The following is a 23,066-nucleotide window of genomic DNA, read 5'->3' on the forward strand; positions in this document are numbered from 1 at the left end:
AAAAACACAACCGCTTCCTTTTCTTCTGAATTACCAAAGTAGAAAATCAGTTTAGTTTTCCCTCTAAAAATACATCCATGCCTCTGTTACAAGTCTTTAAGCTAATAATCATAATGATAATGATGTAAATAGCAATGATCCAGTGAGATGCGCTCATGCTATTAAAGTAATCTGCGTGTGTTGTGATGCAGATGAAGCCGGTGGCGTCTGAATGCAGGTCGAAGCAGCGGGGAGGAAAAGCTTTTCAGAACCAGATTAGCTCCTAATGACGGCGGCGGCGGCTTTAAACCAACAGCACACTTGTTTATTTATCCCTCCATGAATGGAAGCGCGCAGCGGATGACAGCAGTCACAGGGGAGGGTCGGCTGGTCAGGGCCGGGCGGCGACTGAGGAGTTTGCTCAACATTTTGGGTTAAATATTGATTGAGATTGGATCAGTCCTGAGCTCGTGTCAACACTGTAGTCTGGCACGCGCACACACAGACACACGCAGACACACACACACACACACAGACACACAAATGCAGGTCAGAATTTCATCTCCTTGTTTTTTTTTTTCAAACACGTTTTGGTTATTTTCACAAGGGATGGCCGACAGTCATAAATGCACCAGTGTTAGCAGCTAGCAGCAGCTAACACCTCTCTGAACAGGTAGACACACGTAAGCAGCGACCAGACTGCTGCAGTACTTCAGGTGTTATGGGTGTTGCATCATACAACACAATACAAGGTAACGGGGAAGTGTAATACAAGTTGTGTTACACTTCCCCTGTTACTTAGAGAGGGAATGCTGAGGAAGACCGAGGCTAGTGTGACAGCTGAATATGTGACAAATTTGTCAGGGAGTTTTCTTGCGTGTTAATGATGTCATTTCCTGCAGTTTCCAGGGACTCTTGGTGATAGGATCAGTGTTGTTTAAGAGTGCAAGCATCAACACTAGAAGCAGAACAGTAGGACTCTTATGGTGTGTGTGTGTGTGTGTGTGTGTGTGTGTACTTCAAGTGCAGTTCAATGGGCCTCTTCACAAAGACTGATGATGTCCTGGTACTGTTACATCTTCACTTCAACATGGCAGACGCATTCTGGACACATTTATCACACGCAAGTCCCAAATTTAATCACCTCACCCTCATCGGGCCTCATTAATGAAACGTTCTGCCTGCTGGGTTCCTCTTGTTACCACAGCAACCATTTTAAGGTGTTTTACTCAGGGGGAACACGAGTGTCTACGGAGAAAACTCACCTCCTCCATAGAATACCAGACACTTGTGGAACTATGGACATGAGCTGTTGTCATGGAAACTAAAAACTAAAGAAAGAACGTAAAGGGGGGGGGGCATAAGAAAATCAACAATATATGTAACTGATTTAGGATTTAAATACAGCCCGAATATTCCCGGCAAAATAAGAGTGTACGTCACAAACCGCGATCCTTGAGTGCCCGCCCACTCCGGAATTGTAAAGAGCTGCGTTTGTTATTTTGTCCGGCTTGCCCCGCCCCGTGTCACAGACGTCACTACCAATGCTCACCATCGGATTTCAATTACGACGGTGTCAAAACCAAACGCACTTGTTTTCTAACTCACCGCCTCTGTAGGGCGCTTCGACCAATGAAAAAACACGACGTCATTAGCCTGTGTGAATATTCATGATATTTCGCGGGCTTTTGGGTGTCACGTGACAGTTTCCCGCGAAAGTCGAGTCCTTGCCGGGAGGGGAAGAAGTAGTTTTTCTCCTCGAGAGGCTGAGAAGACGGACAAGAACAATGGCGGTGAGTGTAAACGGTGGAATTGTCCACCGCGCGGTAGTCAGAACAAGCGCATGTACCGGAGGAGGACGTGTTTAATGACGCAGATTTGTAGTTCGAGTGACGTTTGCATCAGTCGGTGGCGTTTCGGCGTTACGGAGATCAGAACAACAACGAGCGGGTTTGTAGCTAACCTGCTGCTCCTCAAAGACCTGAACGGCTCATTTCAACTCTCGGATGAGGAAAACCTGGAGTGGAACAGAAAAATGTGTTGTTGTTCATTGTTGTTTGTGGTCTCGTGAGCAACCCCCCGCCCCGCGGTAACAGGCAGAGTCGCCATGTGGCCGGGGAGCTTTAATCACTCCATCTATCAGTTCGAGTGTCAGTTCAGGTGACAGAAGTTTTCTTCAAACTTACCTGGAGCACGGGACCAGGTGGCAGCTGTCTCACGTAGGCCGTAATCCCTGTTGGTGGCCTCTCCTGAATAAGATCATTTTAAGTGAACAACTTTGTTGTTGTTGCACAGTATAGCATCATGTCATGAATTTTGAGAGAGCGGCTGAAATCGTGTACAAATGAATTATATATTGTTGGGTGTTGACAAAATATGATTGGTAAATATGAAGATATCATAAAGTGTAACTTCCTCTCAAAGGTACATGGTAATCAAGTCCAAAACAAGAACACACACACACACACACACCGAATAAACACCATGTTGGAACATTTCCACCAACACCTCTGCACTCTTGTAAGACTTCACTGTGGTTCTCGCTCCAGAACCCAAAACTGTCCCGCCACGTAGCGTTAGTTTCAATAAAGTGAGACTTTCTGGTGCTTGCAGGATTCCTCTGAGTCGTTCCACATGGCCACCAGCCCCACGCGAGGCTCCAGGAGAGGAGACCTGACCTCCAGCCCCGGCAGAGACCTACCACCCTTCGAAGATGAGTCCGAGGGGCTGCTGGGGGAAGGACAACTGCCTGGAGAGGAGGAGGAAGATGGAGATGGAGAAGAACTGATAGGAGATGGGATGGAGAGGTGAGGACGGGGATGGGTTTGATGTTCTGCAGATGTTTGCTTCTAAAAATTTAAAGTTGGAACGGATGAATTGATGAAGTTGGATCAGGAAGTGCTCCTGGCTGGTGGCCTGCTCCGTTCTACCACCTTTCCTGCAGCAGATCGTGTATTTAGACGCTGTACTCATTCGTTTCATGCCAGGTTGGTTTTAGCTGAGCTAAAAGTGAGAATTTCTCTTGGTTCAGGGATTACCGAGCCATCCCGGCGCTGGATCAGTACGAGATGGAGGGCCTGGACTTGGATGATGAGGATCTGTCCGAGCTGTCACCTGGAGCCCGGGCCGCCGCCGAGGAGGCCATGAGGAGGAGGGACCGGGAGCAGGGCATCAGTGGACGGCTGAGGCGAGGGCTGCTCTATGGTGAGGAGTTGGTAGGAAGGAAGTAAGGGGGGGGGGGGTCAGACGGAAGGCTGAGAAGTCAGCGATGGCTGTAGAGCATTTTTTTCATGCACAGGTAAACTCAATGTGCTTCACGAACAGACAGACAGGACGCGACACCTGATGGCTCTAGCATTACTGATGATGATTAGTGACTCCGTCATTCTGCTACGCTCCAGACAGCGAAGACGAGGATGACGAGCGCCCAGCAGCTCGGCGAAGGAGGCTGGCCGAGCGGGCGGCGGAGGGCGTTGCAGATGGAGAGGAAGAAGAGATGATAGAGTCCATCGAGAACTTGGAGGACATGAAGGTTTGTGATGCTACACTGTCAGCTCAGCTGAGCGGCTGCTGGTTCAGGTCATCGGCGGCCGTCTTGCTGTCACATGAGCTGTCAAACTTAGAGCTCCAAGTGAGTCTGCTGTTGACATGGATGCTCACTGCCTCACCAGCTGCTGAAGGTTGTTGTCCTGTCAGCGGCTGGTCACGCTCAGGAACATGGCGTCGTTGCTGCTGCCTTGGCGATGCTTCATTCTGGCAGTTTTTCTTGCGCTTCCTAGAGTGTTTGGATGTTCTTGTGTGTTGACACGTTCTCTGGAGGAAAGACTGAAGTGTCGCCCTGCCCCGTGCTGGCCAGGATGACACGACATACCGGTGACAGTACTCAAAACCTGTTTGGTGTGAATAACACAGCAGCTGCGGCGTTTCAGGTCAGATCCCAGATGTGGTAGCAAGTCTTCACGTTTTCCTCCTGGTCTGCAGGGTCACACGGTGAGGGAGTGGGTGTCGATGGCGGCGCCCAGGCTGGAGATCTACAATCGCTTCAAAAACTTTCTGCGGACTCACGTCGACGAAAATGGCCACAACGTGTTCAAGGAGAAGATCAGCGACATGTGCAAAGGTGACTCAAGTCTCCTGTAATGTTGTGAAGAGTCTGTGGAGGACGTTGAACTGACTCCTGGTTGTCAACAGAGAACAAGGAAAGCCTGGTGGTCAACTATGAAGACCTGGCGGCGCGGGAGCATGTGCTGGCCTACTTCCTGCCAGAGGCTCCAACGGAGATGTTGAAGGTACATCAACAAGTTTTTCTTCACTTCGTTCGTGTCACGGTTCCACGCCGGCTCATTTTTTTTCTCCCTATTTGGCACCCAAACTTGGCTGCATTTTCTAAATGAGTCTCTGGCTGTATGTTTCAGGTTTTTGATGAAGCGGCTAAAGAAGTGGTGCTAGCCATGTACCCAAAATACGACCGCATTGCACACGAGATCCACGTACGCATCTGTAACCTGCCGCTGGTGGAGGAGATCCGCTCACTCAGGTAGAAATCAGTGACTCCAGTGACAGTTGTGTGAAACCAAAAAAACCCACGTGGAACAGTAAATGTTGTTTTTTTTCTTTTCCAATTAGCTCAGTAAAACTGTCACTGATAGAAGCACAATGAGCTCTACAGCGGCACGTAGCATTAGCATCTCTGCTAAAACTGTCTTCTCGCTGAATGAACTCTTTGAAACTGATGCAACATCAAAGTTTTGTTCAGTTTCGGCATCGTTCAGTGGTTGCAAATGTGGAATGAAAACACCCTTAGAGTGGGAATATTTCCTCTTTGTTAGTAACTCACCCAACCACAGTCAATGGTTTCTTCTTCTGTGCTCCTCAGGCAGCTCCACCTGAACCAGCTGATCCGGACCAGCGGCGTGGTGAGCTGCTGCACCGGCGTCCTCCCCCAGCTCAGCATGGTCAAGTACAACTGTAACAAGTGCAACTTCGTGCTGGGACCCTTCTTCCAGTCTCAGAACCAGGAGGTGAAGCCGGGCTCCTGTCCGGAGTGTCAGTCTCAGGGGCCCTTTGAGATCAACATGGAGGAGGTGAGACGCCCGGTTCCGCGTGACAACCAACATTAGCTTGGACACGTCATCATGTAGCACTGCGCCACACAAGCAGTCGTTGTTCCGTAACTTTTCAATCTGAATCAGATTCGGCTGTTAAACAGAGAGATGTCTTTTTTGTTAAGAAAATCCCCCAAACTAAGCAGATGTTTTCCTCCTGCAGACCGTGTACCAGAACTACCAGAAAATCACCATCCAAGAGAGCCCCGGTAAGGTTGCTGCCGGCCGCCTCCCACGCTCCAAAGACGCCATCCTGTTAGCTGACCTGGTGGACAGCTGCAAGCCTGGAGATGAGATTGTGAGTCCACGCATGAAACCTCTGAGACTGTTAAACAATTCCAGGTCTCAACACTTACGTGGCTTTTGTTTTCTCCTCTCAGGAGCTGACGGGTATCTACCACAACAACTACGACGGCTCTCTGAACATGGCGAACGGCTTCCCGGTGTTCGCTACCGTGATCCTGGCCAACCACATCACCTGCAGAGACGAAGGCGTCGCTGTCGCTGAGCTGACCGACGAGGATGTTAAAGCCATCGTCGCTCTGTCCAAGGATGAGCGCATCGGAGAGAGGGTGAGCGCTCCTTCGGTCAAGAGTAACCACGGCGATGCTAACTTCCTGTTCAGCGAGTAAAAACAAATCGCCCCTGCAGCACGCTGACACTCCAAACATCTGTGCGTCTCAGCAGTTTTGACTTCTGTCGGAGCTTAAAACCATGAATTTACTGTGAAAACCAAATAACTAAACCTAAATTTGTTATTTCTTCTGGTGCCTGTAGATCTTTGCCAGCATGGCGCCGTCCATCTACGGTCACGAGGACATCAAACGAGCTCTCGCCCTGTCGCTGTTTGGAGGAGAGCCCAAAAATCCAGGTACGAAGCACCACCGGTGCCAGAAACTCCCAAAACCACATTCCTTCATTTTGGTGGCAAATTTTAAATCCGATATTTCCTGAGTGACTTTAAAGGGATTTTGCAAACAACAGCCGACTGGTCACCCAGATTTGTGTTTTGGATGTTTTAGTTGTTTCTAGCATGAGGAAATAATTGAGCTCGATATTAACAAGTGTTCCACTGGTTTAGTCCCACCTTAACGCCTCTCCCTCTCTCTCCCAGGTGGGAAACACAAGGTGCGTGGAGACATCAATGTCCTGCTATGTGGAGACCCGGGAACCGCCAAGTCTCAGTTCCTCAAGTATGTAAGAAGACGGTGACGGCACACACATTTCATGACATTACACAGTCTCAAGGTTTGAGGTTAGTCTGAGGGCTTGAGCGCATCAGAGAAGTCATTAGGATTTTTAATCTTCCACGTTTCAATTTCTACATGCAGAGTATAATCGAAAGGAGTTGCATTGAATTGGAAAGAAACCCCGGTGTGTGTTTTCTCTGCAGGTACGTGGAGAAGGTGGCCAGCCGTGCGGTGTTCACCACGGGGCAGGGAGCCTCGGCCGTCGGTCTGACCGCCTACGTCCAGAGGCACCCGGTCAGCCGTGAGTGGACGCTGGAGGCCGGCGCGCTGGTGCTGGCTGACCGTGGCGTCTGTCTCATTGACGAGTTTGACAAAGTGAGCAGAGATGCAACCTGAACCAATTCTTCTTCTCTGTGGCCTAATTTGGAGTAAACATGACCTGACCGTCTGTCCTCCAGATGAACGACGCGGACAGGACGAGTATCCACGAGGCCATGGAGCAGCAGAGTATCTCCATCTCCAAAGCCGGCATCGTCACCTCGCTGCAGGCCAGATGCACCGTCATCGCTGCCTCTAACCCCATCGGTGGGTTACACTCTGAACTATCACGGATCGTCACTGACACCAAACCTTTATCAAGCAAATCTCTCACCTACTGAGGCAGCTGGTGACCCGTCTCCACTCACGCCATCGTTGCGTACCCTTCATACGTGTTATTCCCTTACTGAGGAGGTTTCATGTCTTTTTACAGGCGGCAGGTACGACCCTTCTCTGACCTTCGCAGAGAACGTGGACCTGACGGAGCCCATTGTGTCACGTTTTGATGTCCTGTGTGTCGTCAGGGACACAGTCGACCCCGTCCAGGTACAAATATTAATGCAGCCGCTTCCTTTTGTTTGGTCGGTGTCCCGACGTCGATGTGTCACCCAGGGACCCGATGTGTCACCCAGGGACCCGATGTGTCCCCCAGGGACCCGATGTGTCCATGTCACCCATCTGTGATTTGGAGCAAAAGCCCTTCAATGAAAACTTTTTTTTCCCAACCAGGATGAGATGTTGGCACGCTTCGTGGTTGGCTCCCACATGAAGCATCACCCCAGCAACAAGGAAGGGGGTGTGGCCTTGGAGGAAGTGGTTCTGCCCAACTCATCCGATGTACCGCCGATTCCCCAGGAGCTCCTGAGGAAGTACATCATCTACGCCAAAGAGCGGGTACTTGAACACATCGACCACGAGAAATATGTTCCATGATTGCTGTCCGCCCCAAAAGTGGGAAAATCTTTGTTCTTAAATTTGTCTGCTTATGTAAGTCAAAGGTTGTTTGCGTTGATGTCGTGTTGAAGTTTAGTTTGTAAATGTTGGTGTCTCCTATCTGCAGGTTCACCCCAAACTGAACCAGATGGACCAGGACAAGGTGGCTCGCATCTACAGCGACCTGCGCAAGGAGTCGATGGTGAGGGTCCTGGGCCTCCTCTGGCCTTTATAAACCCCACCTGAGCAGTTGATCTCTCAACACAGAAACCTTGAGATTTAAACAAGAATACGTTGTATATTGAAGAAGCTGGACTGAAACCAGGCGTTAAGCTGAGAAAATACGCTCAGGAGGTTTGTTCCAGCGACTTGGAGCAGAGAAACGAAAGCCTGCCTCTTTTAGCTTTGATGGTTCACACTTTGAAACTCATCCAGTGTTGGTTGATGTCACCGTGCTGCTTCTGTCTCGTTTACCAGGCCACCGGCAGCATCCCCATCACTGTCCGTCACATTGAGTCCATGATCCGTATGGCTGAAGCTCACGCCAAGATCCACCTGAGGGACTATGTCCTGGAGGACGACGTCAACATGGCCATCAGGGTCATGCTGGAGAGCTTCATCGACACGCAGAAGTTCAGCGTCATGAGGAGCATGAGGAAGGTGTGTAGACCTCCGTAGGTGTCAACGTGACCATGGTTGGATGAAGTGCAACGTCCCTGATGGCTCCTGAGGTTTAAGTTGCTGCTGTTTGTGCACCTGTCCAGACGTTCGCCCGTTACTTGGCCTTCCGCAGGGACAACAATGAGCTGCTGCTCTTCATCCTGAAGCAGCTGGTGGCTGAGCAGGTCGCCTACCAGAGGAACCGATACGGAGCCCAGAACGACACCGTCGAGATAGCAGAGAAAGACCTGCAAGACAAGGTGACGATAGATACGTGAACCGGTGCTATAAGATGCTAATCGAAGAGTCGGAAACATGCTGAATGATGATGTTGACATGCCTTTGACTAGAAATGACGAGCAGCGGCTGCTTGTAGGAATGTGGCATGCTGATAGGCCAACTGATGTTAACACGGTAAAGAACAATGCAAACAGATGCATCCTACATGCGAAAAAGGAGAAAAACACCAGTCAAGTGAGAGTCGGAATGCTGACGCTAACGTCATAGAGAAATGAACGTGCCATTGCATCCTATTGGATGAAAAATGCTAATAGATGAAATGTTAATTGAAGCTGGGTAACAAACATGCTAATATTGCTTTTTAAAATGCTAAATCATATTTCTAAATACCTAATATTGTACGTTGTGTCGTTAAAAAGCTTCATATTAAGAAGCTAGTTTACGTTATCATGCTAATTTGTTTGCGCTAATATTCACAAGTGTTCGTATTTAAAATGCTGTTGTTGTGCTCTGTTAGCATGCTAACTGTAGGCAGAACACACATTTATCAAAACACTTTGTTGCTTTTACATCCAAACGTATGAACGAGAAGACGCAGTGAGAAACACTGTCCTCGCTTAACTCCTGCTCCTCCCCTCAGGCGCGGCAGATCAACATCCACAGCCTGTCGGCCTTCTACGACAGCGACCTTTTCCGCTCCAACAAGTTCAGCCACGACGGCAAGAAGAAACTGATCATGCAGCAGTTCTGAGAGAAATGGGTCAGAACCAGCTGTGGTGTTGGACTTGAGAGCGAAGCCTTTGAACGTCCCCAGAAGGACTTTTGTTTTTTCCCTTTCCCCTCGGGCTCTCCAGGGAAGCGCATGCGAGTCATCCTGAAAGTCAAAACCATGAAGCTGATGTGGAAGCGGCCAGCCCGGACGAGCCAGTGAAGCATCGTAACAATCCTCTCTCTGCACGTTCGTGTTGGTTCGTCACGTAACTCTGTCACCTGTGGATCAGACGCCACAATGACGGTTTTTCCAGAGGGAGAGGGAATAAACTACATGAATAAATAAGTAGGATGTGTAACGCATGACTAACTGAATCTAAACATCTTCAGGCTTCGCTCAGTCCCTGGACGTCTCTGTTGCTGCCCCCTGTTGGGTCGATTGTAAATTAATGTACATGTTTGTTTTTGTAGAAACGGGTTGTCGAGGTTCCAGGCTTCAGGTTGAGTGACTGAGGTCAACAAGCCAGACAGATTGAAACATGAGACACTTAGAAAAAGAACTTTAAAGAAGATGAAATGAAGTGTTTCTGCTGTAGGGATTGACTTGATGTTGAAGGTGTTTTGATATTAAACTGGTTGGTTAATAACTCGTCCTGTGCGCTTCATCTCCTCGTTCACGTAGTATTCTTCGCTCGGGTCTTCGTTTCTCCTGACTGTCGGCACGTTTTGGTCAGAGGGAAAAAAAAAAAAAACTGGCTGTAAACATGGAGGGTGGGAGCGTCGTCAGATTGTCGAGGTTTACAAGACGTTTGAAGTTCCATTTTGTCTTCAATTAAAAGTGTTTGTGCACTGGGCGCATCAAGAGTTCCACATTGTGATTCTGTCTGCAGAATCCTGGTCCAGGATCAGCTTCCCCAGGACTTTACAAATCCTTAAATTCTCTCATTGTCGTTCATTTCTCTAAATCTATTCGTCTATAAACACCAGCTTGGGAATTTCAATGAAATGTTAAAGTTCTTTTCTGCCAAAAGGCCTTGTGAATATTACTAATATGTATAATAGTCTTTTTTTTTGTCACTTCAAACAAATTACCATGGTTGTTTAATATAAAGCCTTTAACTCCCACTGTTGGATAGCGTTTCTATTTCTGACTTCAAGCCTGTTTGATGAGACAAAACTGACTGGACTGACAGAAATCTTTCATAGATGCATCACTTTTAAGTTCGTGTTTTTTTTGGGGGGGGGGGGTTAAGAAAAAATCCCGAGGTGCACTTGAACGCAGCACCGCGCCTGACTCAGCCAGCAGTGTCGACATCTAGCGGCCGCTACACGCTCCTGCAGCTGCCGGGCGGTTATTTCCAGCGTCGGTGATGCAGCAGAGCGGAGCCTCCTCTCCTCATCCCGCAGCTCTGCCCGCACACACCACCTCCTGTCTGTCTCTCCCCGGACCCCGCAGGCAGGCAGACAGGAGCGGCGGCCATGAGCGCGGCCTGACGGCCTCCATTCACGCCCAGAGACGGTCAGCAGCCGAAGCCTGCGGTCGCTCCGCGCGCAAGCACAGAGGGATTTGAGAGCACTGCAGCAGCCATGCGGGGCCTGCTCCACATCCCCCTCATAGGTGAGTCCCTCCACGCGCTCCGCGCCACCCCGATCACGCAGCCCGCAGTTACACGGGATAAAACTAAAACGCCCGGAGGAAAGAGTGGCAGAGACATTTCTTCTGACTTAGAAAGACACCAGACAGGAGGACTGGAGGACTAAACTACAGACATCAGAACATGTTTTTACTGTTACTGTTATTTATTCAATCACTAATGATGATTTAAGTTTTGTTTTTGAAGGATGCTCCGCAAAGTAGATGCGCTGCTGACTGTGTGGGAGGCTCACACTGCGGTGTTTCACACACACACGCACACACACACACACTGTTTAACATGTCCAGGGTGAGACACGGCATGAATAATAATCATTAACATCAACGCATCACTTCATGATCTTCCTCAGAGGATCGCTGCTTTTAATAACATAATTCTTCACTCATGATAACAACAATAATAATCATAGTATAACACTTTTTCCTACCATCAGTTAAGGTGATCATCAAGATCATGATGATGATTTTAAAAGTGACTTGTTAATAATTATTTTTTTTTAAATGTAAAGGGTGAAAATGCCAGTCACAGGCCCTCAAATGCAGAAGATAAACAGATCTCTCCTCTGCAGTTTTAAAACTGTAACTGTAACTCGTTGGTTACAATTTGAAATGACGGAATCATTTTCTGTCAGCTCATGGATCAGGTTTGTTTGTGGTTTTGTTCAATTGTCAGACCAGTGTGACGTACTTTTCATTGCTGTTCTTGCAGCATTGCAACATTTCCCTGCCTGTCAAATAGTTTCCCTGGTAGTTCTTGGTGTGCTGGCGATGGCGCAGATTCCAGCGCTCCCTGGTGAAATATGGGGGTTCACGTCCGCGGAGCTCCAACCCTGCAGTAATTATTAATGCTGAACTGTGAAATCATTGTTGTTCTTCTACAGCGTGAGGGACGAGGTAGAGGACGCGCTGTTGTGGAGCAGCACTTTTAAGAATAACAAGTTACTGCCATTTTCCAAAGTGACTTGATGCATTCGAAGAGCACATACGGAACTTTGTTCATGATCTTTTGGAAAACAGAGATGTTCTGATGTAGTTTGCCCTTCCTGAGTCTGATACTTGGTTCTGATCTGAAACCAGTGTGTTAAAACTTGTATTTACAGCATGTTGCTTGTTGACAAGGGTGTATGGATGTGATGTGATATCATCATCGCATCATCACCGTATGACCCGGCTCAGGTTGTGAAACACGAACAAACACATCCGGAGAGTTAAGAGTGGCTCAATAATGAGTCTGGACGTGAGTCAGCACTCCTGAATACGTCTCAGAGTCCGGGGGCGTCTCAGTTAGACGCCTGATTTAAGTTCTGTGGACAGTAAAGCTTCAGACATCTTAACCTTTTGTTCTACAGCGTGAAGAACATGAGACGCTTGCGGATTCTGAGGCCTCCGTGTGTCTTTCAATCCCTCTATTTTTCAGCGATAGCGGTTCCACGAAAACGAAAGGCTAGAACATAGAAGCGATACGGGACTGAGACGCCAGCTGATACCAAACATGGTCAGGCAGCTGGCGAGAGGAACAAACAAGCAAAACAACAACAACCAGCTGCAGGGAAAAAAAGAACGCAAGGGACATAAATCATCATCCACCATTTAATAAGTGCACCAACAATGAGACGTGCGGCATCTTTGCAAAATCTTTTCATGCAATAAGAGTTTTTAGGGCGATCATGTGTGAAAAATGGTGGTTTTAAACAAGTGGCTACATACAAAGGTCATCACAGAGCACATGTGAAAAAAAATGCATCATGTCATGTTGCCACTAGGGGCACTATTACTAATCTGCCCTGAATATGTAATGAGTTTGTCATTCTCACGTCTCTGTCGGGGGCTGACAGGGAATTGGGGGAGGGTCCCGGCCAAGCATAAGCCGATCAGTGGGGTGTTAAAGCACACGGAGGGGGCTTAATGGGAGCCTCCCAAAACGAAAGCCGGAGACCACGGTGGCTAAACTGTCTGTGCGCTAACGGCCTTTATTGACCACGTTGAATGGAAACAAGCAAACGTACCGCAGAGCCCAAACACATCAGTTAAATTGTAATTACTTTGATACAATTTATGGGTCCCTGCAAAGACAGGCACTGGTCCATAAAGTTGCCATTTAATCAGCTTTATGTGAGCGGAGAACAACCCCCCCCCCAAAAAAAAAAAAAAAAATTATGTGGTGTCAGACGGTCATAAAAATATCAAAACAAAACCACTCAACAAACATCCCTCGATGAAACTGAGAAAACAATAGTTGGAGAAATCATGGTAGATTTTTAACCGTTCACTGAAATGAAAGGCTGCCTGCTGTTCATAACTTATGGCTGATGGTTGTTCAGTCGCCTTGTGCGGTGCCTCTTTTTGTTTACTGATCCAGTAGAGGGCCGCGTGGCTGCAGGTTTTCATGTCTACCGAGCAAAAGCAACACCTGATCCAACAAATGAGCTGTGAGGACCCAGTTCGATTGATTTAAGTAGAATCAGGTGTTGCTTTTGCTCGGTTGGAGTGAAAACCTGCTGCCACGCGGCCCTCCACTGGACCAGCTTGAGACCCCTGGTTTAGCGAGCGGAGAGTGAATTTGACAGATGGCCAAATCCTACACACAGCACCTTTATCGCGGCTCCGCTTGATCCCTCCCTAACGGCCCTCCTCTGCCCTCTTTTTGTTGCACACTTTGGCTTTTCAGCCACAATCATAACTTTTCAATCGCTCTCAAATATTTTGCTGAACTCTGTAGGATATCTCCTCTCCAGCACCTGCTCATCTCCTCCTGGGGCAGCGTGGAGCTCAGCATGGCGCTTATCTGTGTTAAGCTGATAAGGCTAACTCAGCTGTTCAGCCCACCCCACTCCACAACCCCCCACCCCTCAGGCGGGCTGGACCACAGAAGATTTTTCTGAAGTAATTACGCTGCAAAATTGGCTTTGTAGACATCTTTTCAAGGTCGCTGTAGTGCTGAAACTCAAGTGTGCAGCATGGAGGGATGTTGGTGTTCCAGTGACAGTCCTGGAGTTGGATGGATACTTGTTTAGATGAATTCATTGTATCGCGATAAGTTGGTAATAAAAAAAATAAAATAAAATAAAAGGATTGTAATGTCAAGTTGCTCTTTGACGTCTGTTCAGGACACGTTCAGGGGACAAGCAGGAATGTGGGTGAATACCTCCAGCCTGTCCTCCCCAGATCAACAAGCAGTTTTACCTTTATTCATGTATCACCATCTAGTGGCCATAATATTTATAACCACATGAAAAGAGGAAGTTGCATAACATCAATTAAAGGGGAATGAATCTGTATACGGAGGTGGAGGGAGCGCTGGAGTGTCATGTGACTGAGTGGATGCAGCTGTTTTTGAGGGGATATTTGGATGGATGGAGATGCGAGCGGAGTGCTGCCGGCCGTCTGTCACCAGTGACGAGTGTTGGCTTCCGTTAAAACAGAAACAAATTAATAAAACCAAAAACCCTAATCTTTCCAAGTGTTTCAGCGCCTCAACCCAACCAGCCCGCGTTAGAAAGCACAAACCCGATTTTATCTCTACTCCGTTAAACTCTGCCAGCATGATTGTAACGATCTCTAGCTGACAATATGTTGCTTTCGCGGACATCTCTGGTCCTTGGAGTTTTGGAGTACGTTTAATTAACCAGCATTTATATCGGCACAGTGCTGACATGAGGGGTTTAAGAGAGGAATTAAAGCAACTCCAGCTCTTATCCTCTGGGTGATGCCCCCGTCCCCCTGTTCATCTTTCCTAACTATCTCCGTGGACTTGCCCCCTTAATCTCACCGAGTGGCGGTGGCAAGCTGGACTTTTTGAAGGCCGCTGCTGTTTCCCTGGTTAGATATTAGATGTTTTTTTTTCCAGGGGAAATCTGTGTCGGGGGCATAATCAGTCATTTTATCCCCCGACTCATAGAATAAGGCTGACGATGTTTTCTATTTCGCCTCCTGATAACATAAAAATACCAAATTGCTGCTTAGGACAGAGAGAAGGATTATTCAGCTTTTATGGAGATTTTGTAGAGAAGAGTATTGGATGACTTGGCAGAAGCTAAATCCTCCCGCCCGCTGCCATTCACTCTGCTAAGCTAACTAGCGTTAGAGAGGAGGGTTTCTAGCCTCTTGTCTTGGCTTTGTGGTGCTGCACTGCAGGGCTGAACATCTGCTGGAGTGTTTGAGACGTGTTCATGATATCATAGCCTAAGTATGCACGAGTCCGGCCTTGTTCCAGAAACGGAGCGCTGTGCACAAGGGAGGCTGTTGTGAGGGCTCTGGGATTAATGATGGATGCGTGAGGGATGTGCTGTATGCAAGATGGTCATTATGGATCAATAAATGAATGAGCGTAAACCATTGGAAGGACGAGGTGAGTAGTTCTAGTAAAGACCATCAGTGAGTGCATGAATGAATAAGACTGGATGAGGGAACGAGCAGCGAGTTGACGGGGTAGTGAGAGTAGTTTTACCAAAAGGTTGCAGTGATTTTTTTTGAAGTGCAGCAGTGGCAATAAATCAAATCCATTTAATGTACGACGTAGACAATGCAGGGCTCTTGTCTCTGCTCTCTCTCAGGGCCGGGATTCTCTCACATCGCCAAACCGCATTAGACCTGGAAGGACAATTAGGGGAAGTGATTTGAGCCCTCAGATCACTTCTACTGAGTTTGAAATGGACTTTGGTTGTTAAAACACTTGCTTGTATTAATACTTGTCACATGTCTCTCCAGTAACTTCCTGCCAGGGAAGGAAGCAACGCTGGATAAATGTGGAACCTGGTCAATAATATGATATTTACTGAGTGTTAATATAGCAGTGTTAAAAATGACCTTGCATTTCATATCAATGGCACCTTTAAAATTCCTTGTAAATATTTGGCCTGTCTTAATTTGATGTGTGTGCTTTATGCTGTTTTGTTTTCCCACTCGAATCCTACAATCTCTGCTGGGATCATTTTCTCTGGAGGATAAAGAGAATTTTGTTCCAGAAATTTCCCCCTAACAGAGGCTTTACTTTAAGCATTCAGAAGGTTTTGGCCAGCAATTAATTGATTTGTAGCATCGCAGCAATATCGACGGGCAGTCATGATCTTTTTTAATTACCTCCGCCGAGGAGGTTGATGTTCCCGCTGCCGTTTGTTGAAGGAGTACACAAAAATGTCTTTTCAATCGCCGGTTTTGTTTTTTTACTCTCAAAACGCACTTCTAGTGACACCTCTATGCCAGCAGACGCCGTCGGCCAAAGGCATCATGTTTTCGGTTGTACGTCCCAACATGGAATCTTGAGGAAGTTTCTTCAGATTTGGCTCAGATGTCCCCTGGGATTAGAGGATAAACCTTTTGGTGGTCAAAGGTCAAGGTTACTGTGAAAGACACACATTGCAGAGTTTTTTGTCGTGTCTTTCCTCTCTTTCCCACAGCTCTTCTGGCCAGCTGCGATGCCTTCAGACTGGGGTCCTCCCATCGTGTGACACCCCTCAGGCCTCCAGTAGCTAACCTTTTCCGGGATGACAGCCCTGCCCAGTCTTATTTCATCCAGGAATTGGTCAGAACCAAACGCCACTCAGTCCACGAGTTAGTGCGAGCCCAGCCTCATTTGGTTCATGATATGGGCTGGCCAGAGATCCACGAAATATCCCAGACCAAGATGGACTCGGCTAATTCCTCAATCCGCTCCCCCACCAGTCAGGATGCGGTCAGGAGCCATGTGACTCTGGATGAAAATGTAGACGTGGAAGACGAGATGGAGGTGAGGAGGAGGTTCGCAGTGATACTAAACTGTAGCTGGTTGGTTCTCGCTCTACTGCTCTAACTGGTCTTCCCAACATCTGTTTCCAGCGTATGGTTCATCTTGTGGTTCCCCAAGATGCAGACAGCTACCAGGGACAGACAGACCCAGAGACGGGGCTCGTCACTGGGCAAGGAGCCAGCGACACTTCTCTGGAGGCTTCTGGCTTCTATGGGACAGACACAGAGGACAGAGACCGAGGAGAGGAGGGAGGAGAAGACAGAGAGAGAAGAGCAGGAGAGGATGAGTGGGAGAGAGATACAGGGGAGGACAGGGAGAGGAGAGGGGGAGAGGAGGAAGAGAGGGGAGGAAGAAGAGATGACCATGAGGCCCCAGATGCTCCGGAGGGCAACCACACATCACCGGATCTGGATGCTCTGATTGGTTAGTTGGCAGTTAGTTGATGATGAAAGCTGGCTCCATGACATCACCCGCCACTAGCGTGACATGGTGAGCTAAGCTGGTTTCACGTGATCATGAGAGAAACCATCTTGTCCTGCCTGTCCTGTGAGGAGTTATGGCTTCACATGTTTACATGGATGCTGCTTTAAAATCAGAGATTCCAGAACTGAAGTGTAGTTCGTCTTTGAAAGAAGACGACAGCTTAAAAAATCAATTCAATGAAACAGATCAAATTGTTCGTCAAATGTAAGCATGGTCCAGTTTGACACACAGCCACCATCTACCTGCCTTGTTCTGTCAACACCTCCTGACCACCGTCGACTGAAGGACGCTGAAAGGTTCATGCACGGCTTGGACTCTTATAAACTTGTGTCTCTGACATTTTTCTCCGTGCCACACAGGATACACTCCATCCTTCCACCCCTCCAGCTCCAAGCAGCCCAGCATCTCCTCCCCTGCTCAGGTGCGAGATCCTGGGCTACAAGAGCATCGTGCATCTGCGGTCCCGGGGGTGAGGACTGACACTTTGTGTTACTCTACATTCAATCGTAACACCTAACTTAAGTATTGCTCAAAATGCTGTTTTTGATTTGAAAATTTGTTGGTGCAAGTAGAATACTTATACCAACATATACAACTGGATTGTTAGAGGAATGAAACCTCTAAAATGGTTTGAAAGGACAACCGTTTTATGATGTCTGCTCATGACTTCACCCCCCAGGGGCCTTTGGAGAGGGAGCTGTTGGAGGCGGAGGGTGATGAAGAGGCTCACTCGAGCGGCTACGGGGTCTTTCCCTCCTCCATCACCACGACGAGCACGACATCCACTGCTGTTTCTGCTGCTGGAGACTCCGGAGGAACCGCCACCCCTGAGACCGACACCGGCACCGACTTTGGGCTGCTGGGAAGTTACGCAAAAGGTCGATTCATTTTATACTGAGGAGAATTCCTGTTTCTTTTGTTGTTGTTGTTGTTGTTTTATCAAACAAGAAGTTTGGAGAAGTTTATCCTCGTTTTTTTTATGTGTTTCTACAGATTTGACAGAAGAGGAAGAAGCAGAGAGGCAGGAGGAAGAAGACGATGTAGGGCTGGCACGCACGGGTGCATTTACCCAGAATCCCACTGTACCAGAGGTTGGCATGGCTCCCAGCAGAGAGCCTCTCCAGCCCAGCATGGAGGAAGAGGAGGAGCAGCTGAAAGGTAAGAAGGCCTTCTTAGGTCAAATGTGTCCGTCTGGGTTTAGAGGAGATCTTTTACAGAATCAATATTTTTGGGGATCTGAGGTGATACAGAGGAAGAGGAGGAGGAGGACAAATGGAGGAAGATGGAGCAAGAGGACACAAGAAACCGACACATCATCCCGCTGACCACAGGTGTTTACCCCACCAGCGACTTCACCGATGTAACCAGGGATTGGCTGGAAACGACCACGCCCCTGCAGATGCATGACCCACAGCAGGTGCGTGGATTAATATGATTTATTATTAAATTCAGCCCGTGATGCGTAAACACAAACACCCCCACAGGGTTTCTACTTGTCCCTGTGGCTGACTGATGGAACTAAACTGGTTTAATTTCAGTGAAAACTGGAGGGAGAGACAGAACCATTAGCATTTGATAAAAGCCCTGAAGTTAACGCTCATGTTTTGACTGGACCTGGCTGAATCTTCCAGGTTCTGTGCGTCGACTGGAGTCAACTGACTGGACGCGGCTACGTCATCCTGAACATGATGCAAAACCTGAACTGTGTAAGTACGAGGACGCTAAATGTCTTTCCCTCTCATGTTGTTTCCTCTCCTTGAACTCAGCAGACGTTACTGTCGCACATCAGTGAATTATTTGTGTTTTAGATCTGTCAATATGTGTGTGTGCGTGCGACAGGAGGAGTTCCGGGCGGACCAGGGCATGCGGTTACTGAAGATCTTGGAGCGAGTATTCGCGCGAAGAATGAACAGCCCCGAGGGATCATGGGAACTTTACCTGAGCAAGCCTACACACCAGCAACACCAGCTGCTGATGAATGTGGCATCTGAGCAGGGTACACACACACAAACACACACACACACACACACACACACACACACACACACACACACACACACACACAACCCGTTGTTCAAATCCATCCATGCTTCTATGACACTGTCTGAAAGAGATGCACTTGTTGGCTCCTCAGAGCGCATCAATGTTGTGCCGTGTGTGTCATGTCTTCCAGGAGTCATCCCCACCAAGGAGGTGCTGGGCATGCTGGGAGAGATCAGGAAAAGTTTGAGCAAGGTACAGTGGAAATCTTTTACCGTTAATAGATTTTTAAAACGATGAAATCTGCAGTTAAGTCTGTGCTCTCCTAAGATTTTACCTGTAGGATCTGAAAGTGCTCTAAACACGTCTAAGCAGCTGTGCATGAACACACTCAAAATGTGTGTCTGCTTCCTCAGGTGGGCATTGAGAACTACAGGGCAGCCAGCAGTTGCCAGTCCCTGCCCAGTCAAACCCGCAGCGACTACAGCAAGCTCTTTGTGGTCCTCGTGATCATTGGCTCCATCTGCATGGTCATCATCACGTCAGGGTTCATATACATCTGCTGGCAGAGACGACTGCCTGCGACCAAGAGCACGGTAGGCAAACGCGCAGTGGCCCGGCTGCCTGCCGGCACTCGACTGTGCAGCTCACCCGTGTTTATTTTCCTCGCAGTTCCACGCTGAGGAGCTTCATTTTGTGGAGAATGGTTGCCATGACAACCCCACGCTGGATGTCACCAATGATAGCCAGCCGGAGATGCAGGAGAAGAAGCCGAGCACCAATGGTCTTGCGGGTAGAGGAGAAGGGGGCGGAGAAGAGAGCAATCGCTGGCAGGTGATTGGATGATTGGATTGATTTAAGAATAGTGATGGATGACTAAACTCATCAGTTGTGTCTTGTTTCCTGAAGCCTGTTCTTTCTGCGTTTCACTCAGGTGTTTGTCAATCAAGCGGCAACTGAGGAGGAGGAGGAGGAAGAAGAGGAGCAGGACACACATCTCTGATGGATGAAGAGGAGGAGGGGACAGGCTATGAAGGATGGTTGTCTTTGATAGACAGCATAAAAGTGGTGCCGAGAGGGAAGAAGACAGTGATGAGAGACGAGAAAAAGAGGTGGAGAGAAATGTAGAGTGCTTCCAGTGGACAGATGAGAACACATGAGAGGAAAGAAGAAGAACCCTGAAGGTGATAGGTGTGTTGTCCTGTCAGTCCAATTAGGACTGAGGCTGGAAGAGCGTAGCAGGAGGGGTCACTAAAACCATCCCAGGGATTAGATACTGGCTAACCCACCAGATACTGTGGTCGATCACGTCAAACATGGCAATCCGCCTTTTGAAAGGATGAACAACATTGGACATAGAATTGACAGGAAGCTCCACAGAACACTGAGTGTTGACTAATCAAACCTAAAACTAGAATCGAATCATAGCCTAAATCTCCATCCACACTTTAATTCCATATCAAGCTAAATTATGCCAGTAGTGGTATGAAACCGGTTCATGCCTTGTTTCCACATATGGACGTTTGGAGTCCAGAAATCTGTCTACACACTGGAAGTCTATTCATTTCCTATGGAAACCACCAAGATGTCGAGGAGTTTCCAAAGCTCCTGCTTGCATTTATTTTTGATCCAGTGTTCGCCCCCCCCCCCCCCCAAAAAAAAAGATGTAAGCTTGGCCGTAGAGTTCAGATTGACCGTGGACAGTGTGCTACGGTAGCTACAGCTAACAGGCTTTTGCTTCCTCTGCAGCTGTCTAAGAAGCGTTCCAGGCAGATATTCCACACGTCTCGGTGTCAAAAACAGATGAAATTAACGCCTCACCCCGGGCGAACCGATGGACGTCACGTTCCTGTTGACCTCTGGGGACGTACTCCTCGTAGGCCAGACATCTGTATATGGAAACCAGGTGTCATGATAAATCAATCGGTGCCAAACTGAAACAGGAACACCCCTAAAGGTCGAAGGGCCTCCGCTGCCTGGTGGTTGGGCACCAATATCTGACTCTGAGGACAACAGTGACTCCTCTTAGCTTCTCCTCCACACCACCAACTTTGACAGGAAGGTTTTGGCACTTTATAGATTCCTCTTGGAAATAGTGACTATCATCGTTGAAATGCTGCATCATGTTAAATGTATAACATACAGTGACTGAAAAGCGTCTCTATTTTGCTTATATAGGAATGGTTGTAACCGCTGAGGATGTTTACCGTGCTCTCTACAAGTCATGTGATTGCTATACGTCTTTGCCTCAAATGCTTTTTTCAACGTAGTGATGGAATGGCTGCTGTATGCTCCTGGCTAAATCTTGTGGCGATGACACGTGGGCAACAAAAGCATGAAAATATAGCTAATTACAGTGTTGAAGTCAAGTCACTAAAATCACAAGTCCAAGTCGAGCCCCAAGTCTTCAGTGTTTAATGTCTTAAATTGTAAGGTTGGAGTCCCTGCGGTTCTGTTGTTAACTGTAGTCATGTCCGAGTCCCGTGGACATGTCCAAGCCATTGCACTAATGTCACTGTCATGCCCGAGTCACTGCGGTCATGTTGGAGTCTCTGAGGTCATCTACGACTAACTAGTCATGTCCAAGTCACTACTACAGCTGTAGCTGAGTCGTGACCGCCTGACTCAACTCGTTACGCTCATGTCCAGGTCGCCATGGTCATAGCTGAGTCACTATCGAGTCACTATGGTCGGTTGAATTGGCAGTTCTTTCATTTCTGTAGCCTAATATTGCTTTTTGACACTCAATAACTGTTTTTTTTTTAAATTATTTTTATTGTTGGTCAGTTTTGTTTAATTGAATAATGTTGCTCTTAATTCTGCTTAACTAAGCTGTAGAAAAACTGACAGTAACGGCCTGTCCCGTTGAGCCAAACATGGTTCATACACTTGGACTTGCGTTGGGTCCTTGGCTTTGAATGATTGCTGGTGGTTACTGCGGACCTCCGGACGCCCAAAATACCATTCATTACAATTTGTTTCACCACGATCGCGTCCAAGTCACTGCAGTGACGTCGTCCTGGTGATTTCCAACTGCAGCATTCAGCGGTTATTTATGCTTGTTGCTTTTTACTCTGACGATTTCCATCTGAACTGTCTCTGTTCCAGCTCCAGGTGGTATTAACCCATGATTTAATCAAGATGTTGCCTTGTTTCAGCTCTTTTATTCTGAGTTTCCTCGAAATGACAACACTGCTCATGGCTGCACTACCAACCGCCCTGGGTGACTGTCGGCAGAGCAGGATTTAAGGACTCGTGACACCCTGGGACTTAGGAATCGTCCATTCTGAATACCTCAAAAGGCTGCCAGCTATGTAGATGATCTGTTCCCTAGAGCACAAGACATAAGTAGAAATCAACTGAACGCTCAACAGATTCTTATCAATGAAACGTTCTTTTTTTCCCGGCAGATTTTTACGAATCTGACGGCAGCCTGATCAATTTCTGCATTTGTTGGCGCCAAATTGGCCTTCAGCTGTAGCAAAGTAACTGTATAAAGACAACAATTTAGGTGGCGTTTTCATTCATCCCAGCCATTTTAGTTTGGTTACTTTATTGTATGTTTGTTGTTTTAATTGTTTTTTTTATGTCTATTTGTATGCAACTGCATCAAATACTGTCTCACTCTTTCTTTTTTTTGTCTGTGGAAATGTGACAAATAAAGTTTAGATGAAATGGGATGTCTTGTAAATTCTTGCTTCGACCCAATTTGTCCAGCGTGCCTGATTCAGAGCACCAGAGTCCTGACGACCCACCTTGCCTCGCACCCCCCCCTCAGAAGATTCCAGCCTAGAAGATGAAAACCCCTACAGGTGCCCAGTGTGTCGGGGCCAGGGTCCAGTGTGCCAGTACAAAGACCTCCTGGCTCACATCGATGTCTGCTCAGCGGGATCTACTTGACCAAAACTTGTTTTTGATATTTTTTTCATGTTAGTTTTGAACTTAAGTCTTCATGTATGAAATAATAAACAATAATAAAACTGATCATCATCTGACTTTTGGAGTTGTGAAGTTATTGAAGTGCTTGTGTGAAACAGCAGAGTCAATAAAAACTTTGATAAACACTCCTGCTGTAGTCTTGTGCTCAA

At 47.7% G+C, this 23,066-nt stretch overlaps 2 protein-coding genes across 2 annotated transcripts; both read left to right on the forward strand.

The window, feature by feature from the left end:
- Positions 1-1,647: 1,647 nt before the first annotated feature.
- On the forward strand, positions 1,648-10,232 carry mcm2 (minichromosome maintenance complex component 2). Its single transcript, XM_086200893.1, has 20 exons — positions 1,648-1,772; positions 2,593-2,786; positions 3,011-3,183; positions 3,381-3,511; positions 3,961-4,099; positions 4,171-4,268; positions 4,395-4,516; positions 4,856-5,063; positions 5,248-5,382; positions 5,465-5,656; positions 5,862-5,955; positions 6,199-6,277; positions 6,478-6,649; positions 6,733-6,859; positions 7,026-7,138; positions 7,322-7,486; positions 7,653-7,727; positions 8,003-8,185; positions 8,290-8,445; positions 9,066-10,232. Exons 1-20 carry the CDS (start codon positions 1,767-1,769, stop codon positions 9,174-9,176), a joined length of 2,673 nt encoding a protein of 890 aa, XP_086057019.1. The 5' UTR covers positions 1,648-1,766; the 3' UTR covers positions 9,177-10,232.
- A 260-nt stretch (positions 10,233-10,492) lies between these two features.
- Positions 10,493-22,658, forward strand: podxl2 (podocalyxin-like 2). The gene is made up of 13 exons (XM_086200273.1): positions 10,493-10,754; positions 16,187-16,515; positions 16,605-16,938; positions 17,358-17,467; positions 17,678-17,876; positions 17,992-18,156; positions 18,240-18,415; positions 18,630-18,704; positions 18,838-18,994; positions 19,172-19,233; positions 19,395-19,574; positions 19,651-19,812; positions 19,913-22,658. The coding sequence occupies exons 1-13, from the start codon at positions 10,724-10,726 to the stop codon at positions 19,979-19,981; spliced, it is 2,049 nt and encodes a 682-aa protein (XP_086056399.1). The 5' UTR covers positions 10,493-10,723; the 3' UTR covers positions 19,982-22,658.
- Positions 22,659-23,066: the final 408 nt, after the last annotated feature.

This window comes from Aulostomus chinensis, chromosome 3 (genome assembly GCF_037954235.1).
Source record: "Aulostomus chinensis isolate RoL2024-O1b breed Wild chromosome 3, RoL_Achi_v1.0, whole genome shotgun sequence".
Lineage (NCBI taxonomy): Eukaryota > Metazoa > Chordata > Actinopteri > Syngnathiformes > Aulostomidae > Aulostomus > Aulostomus chinensis.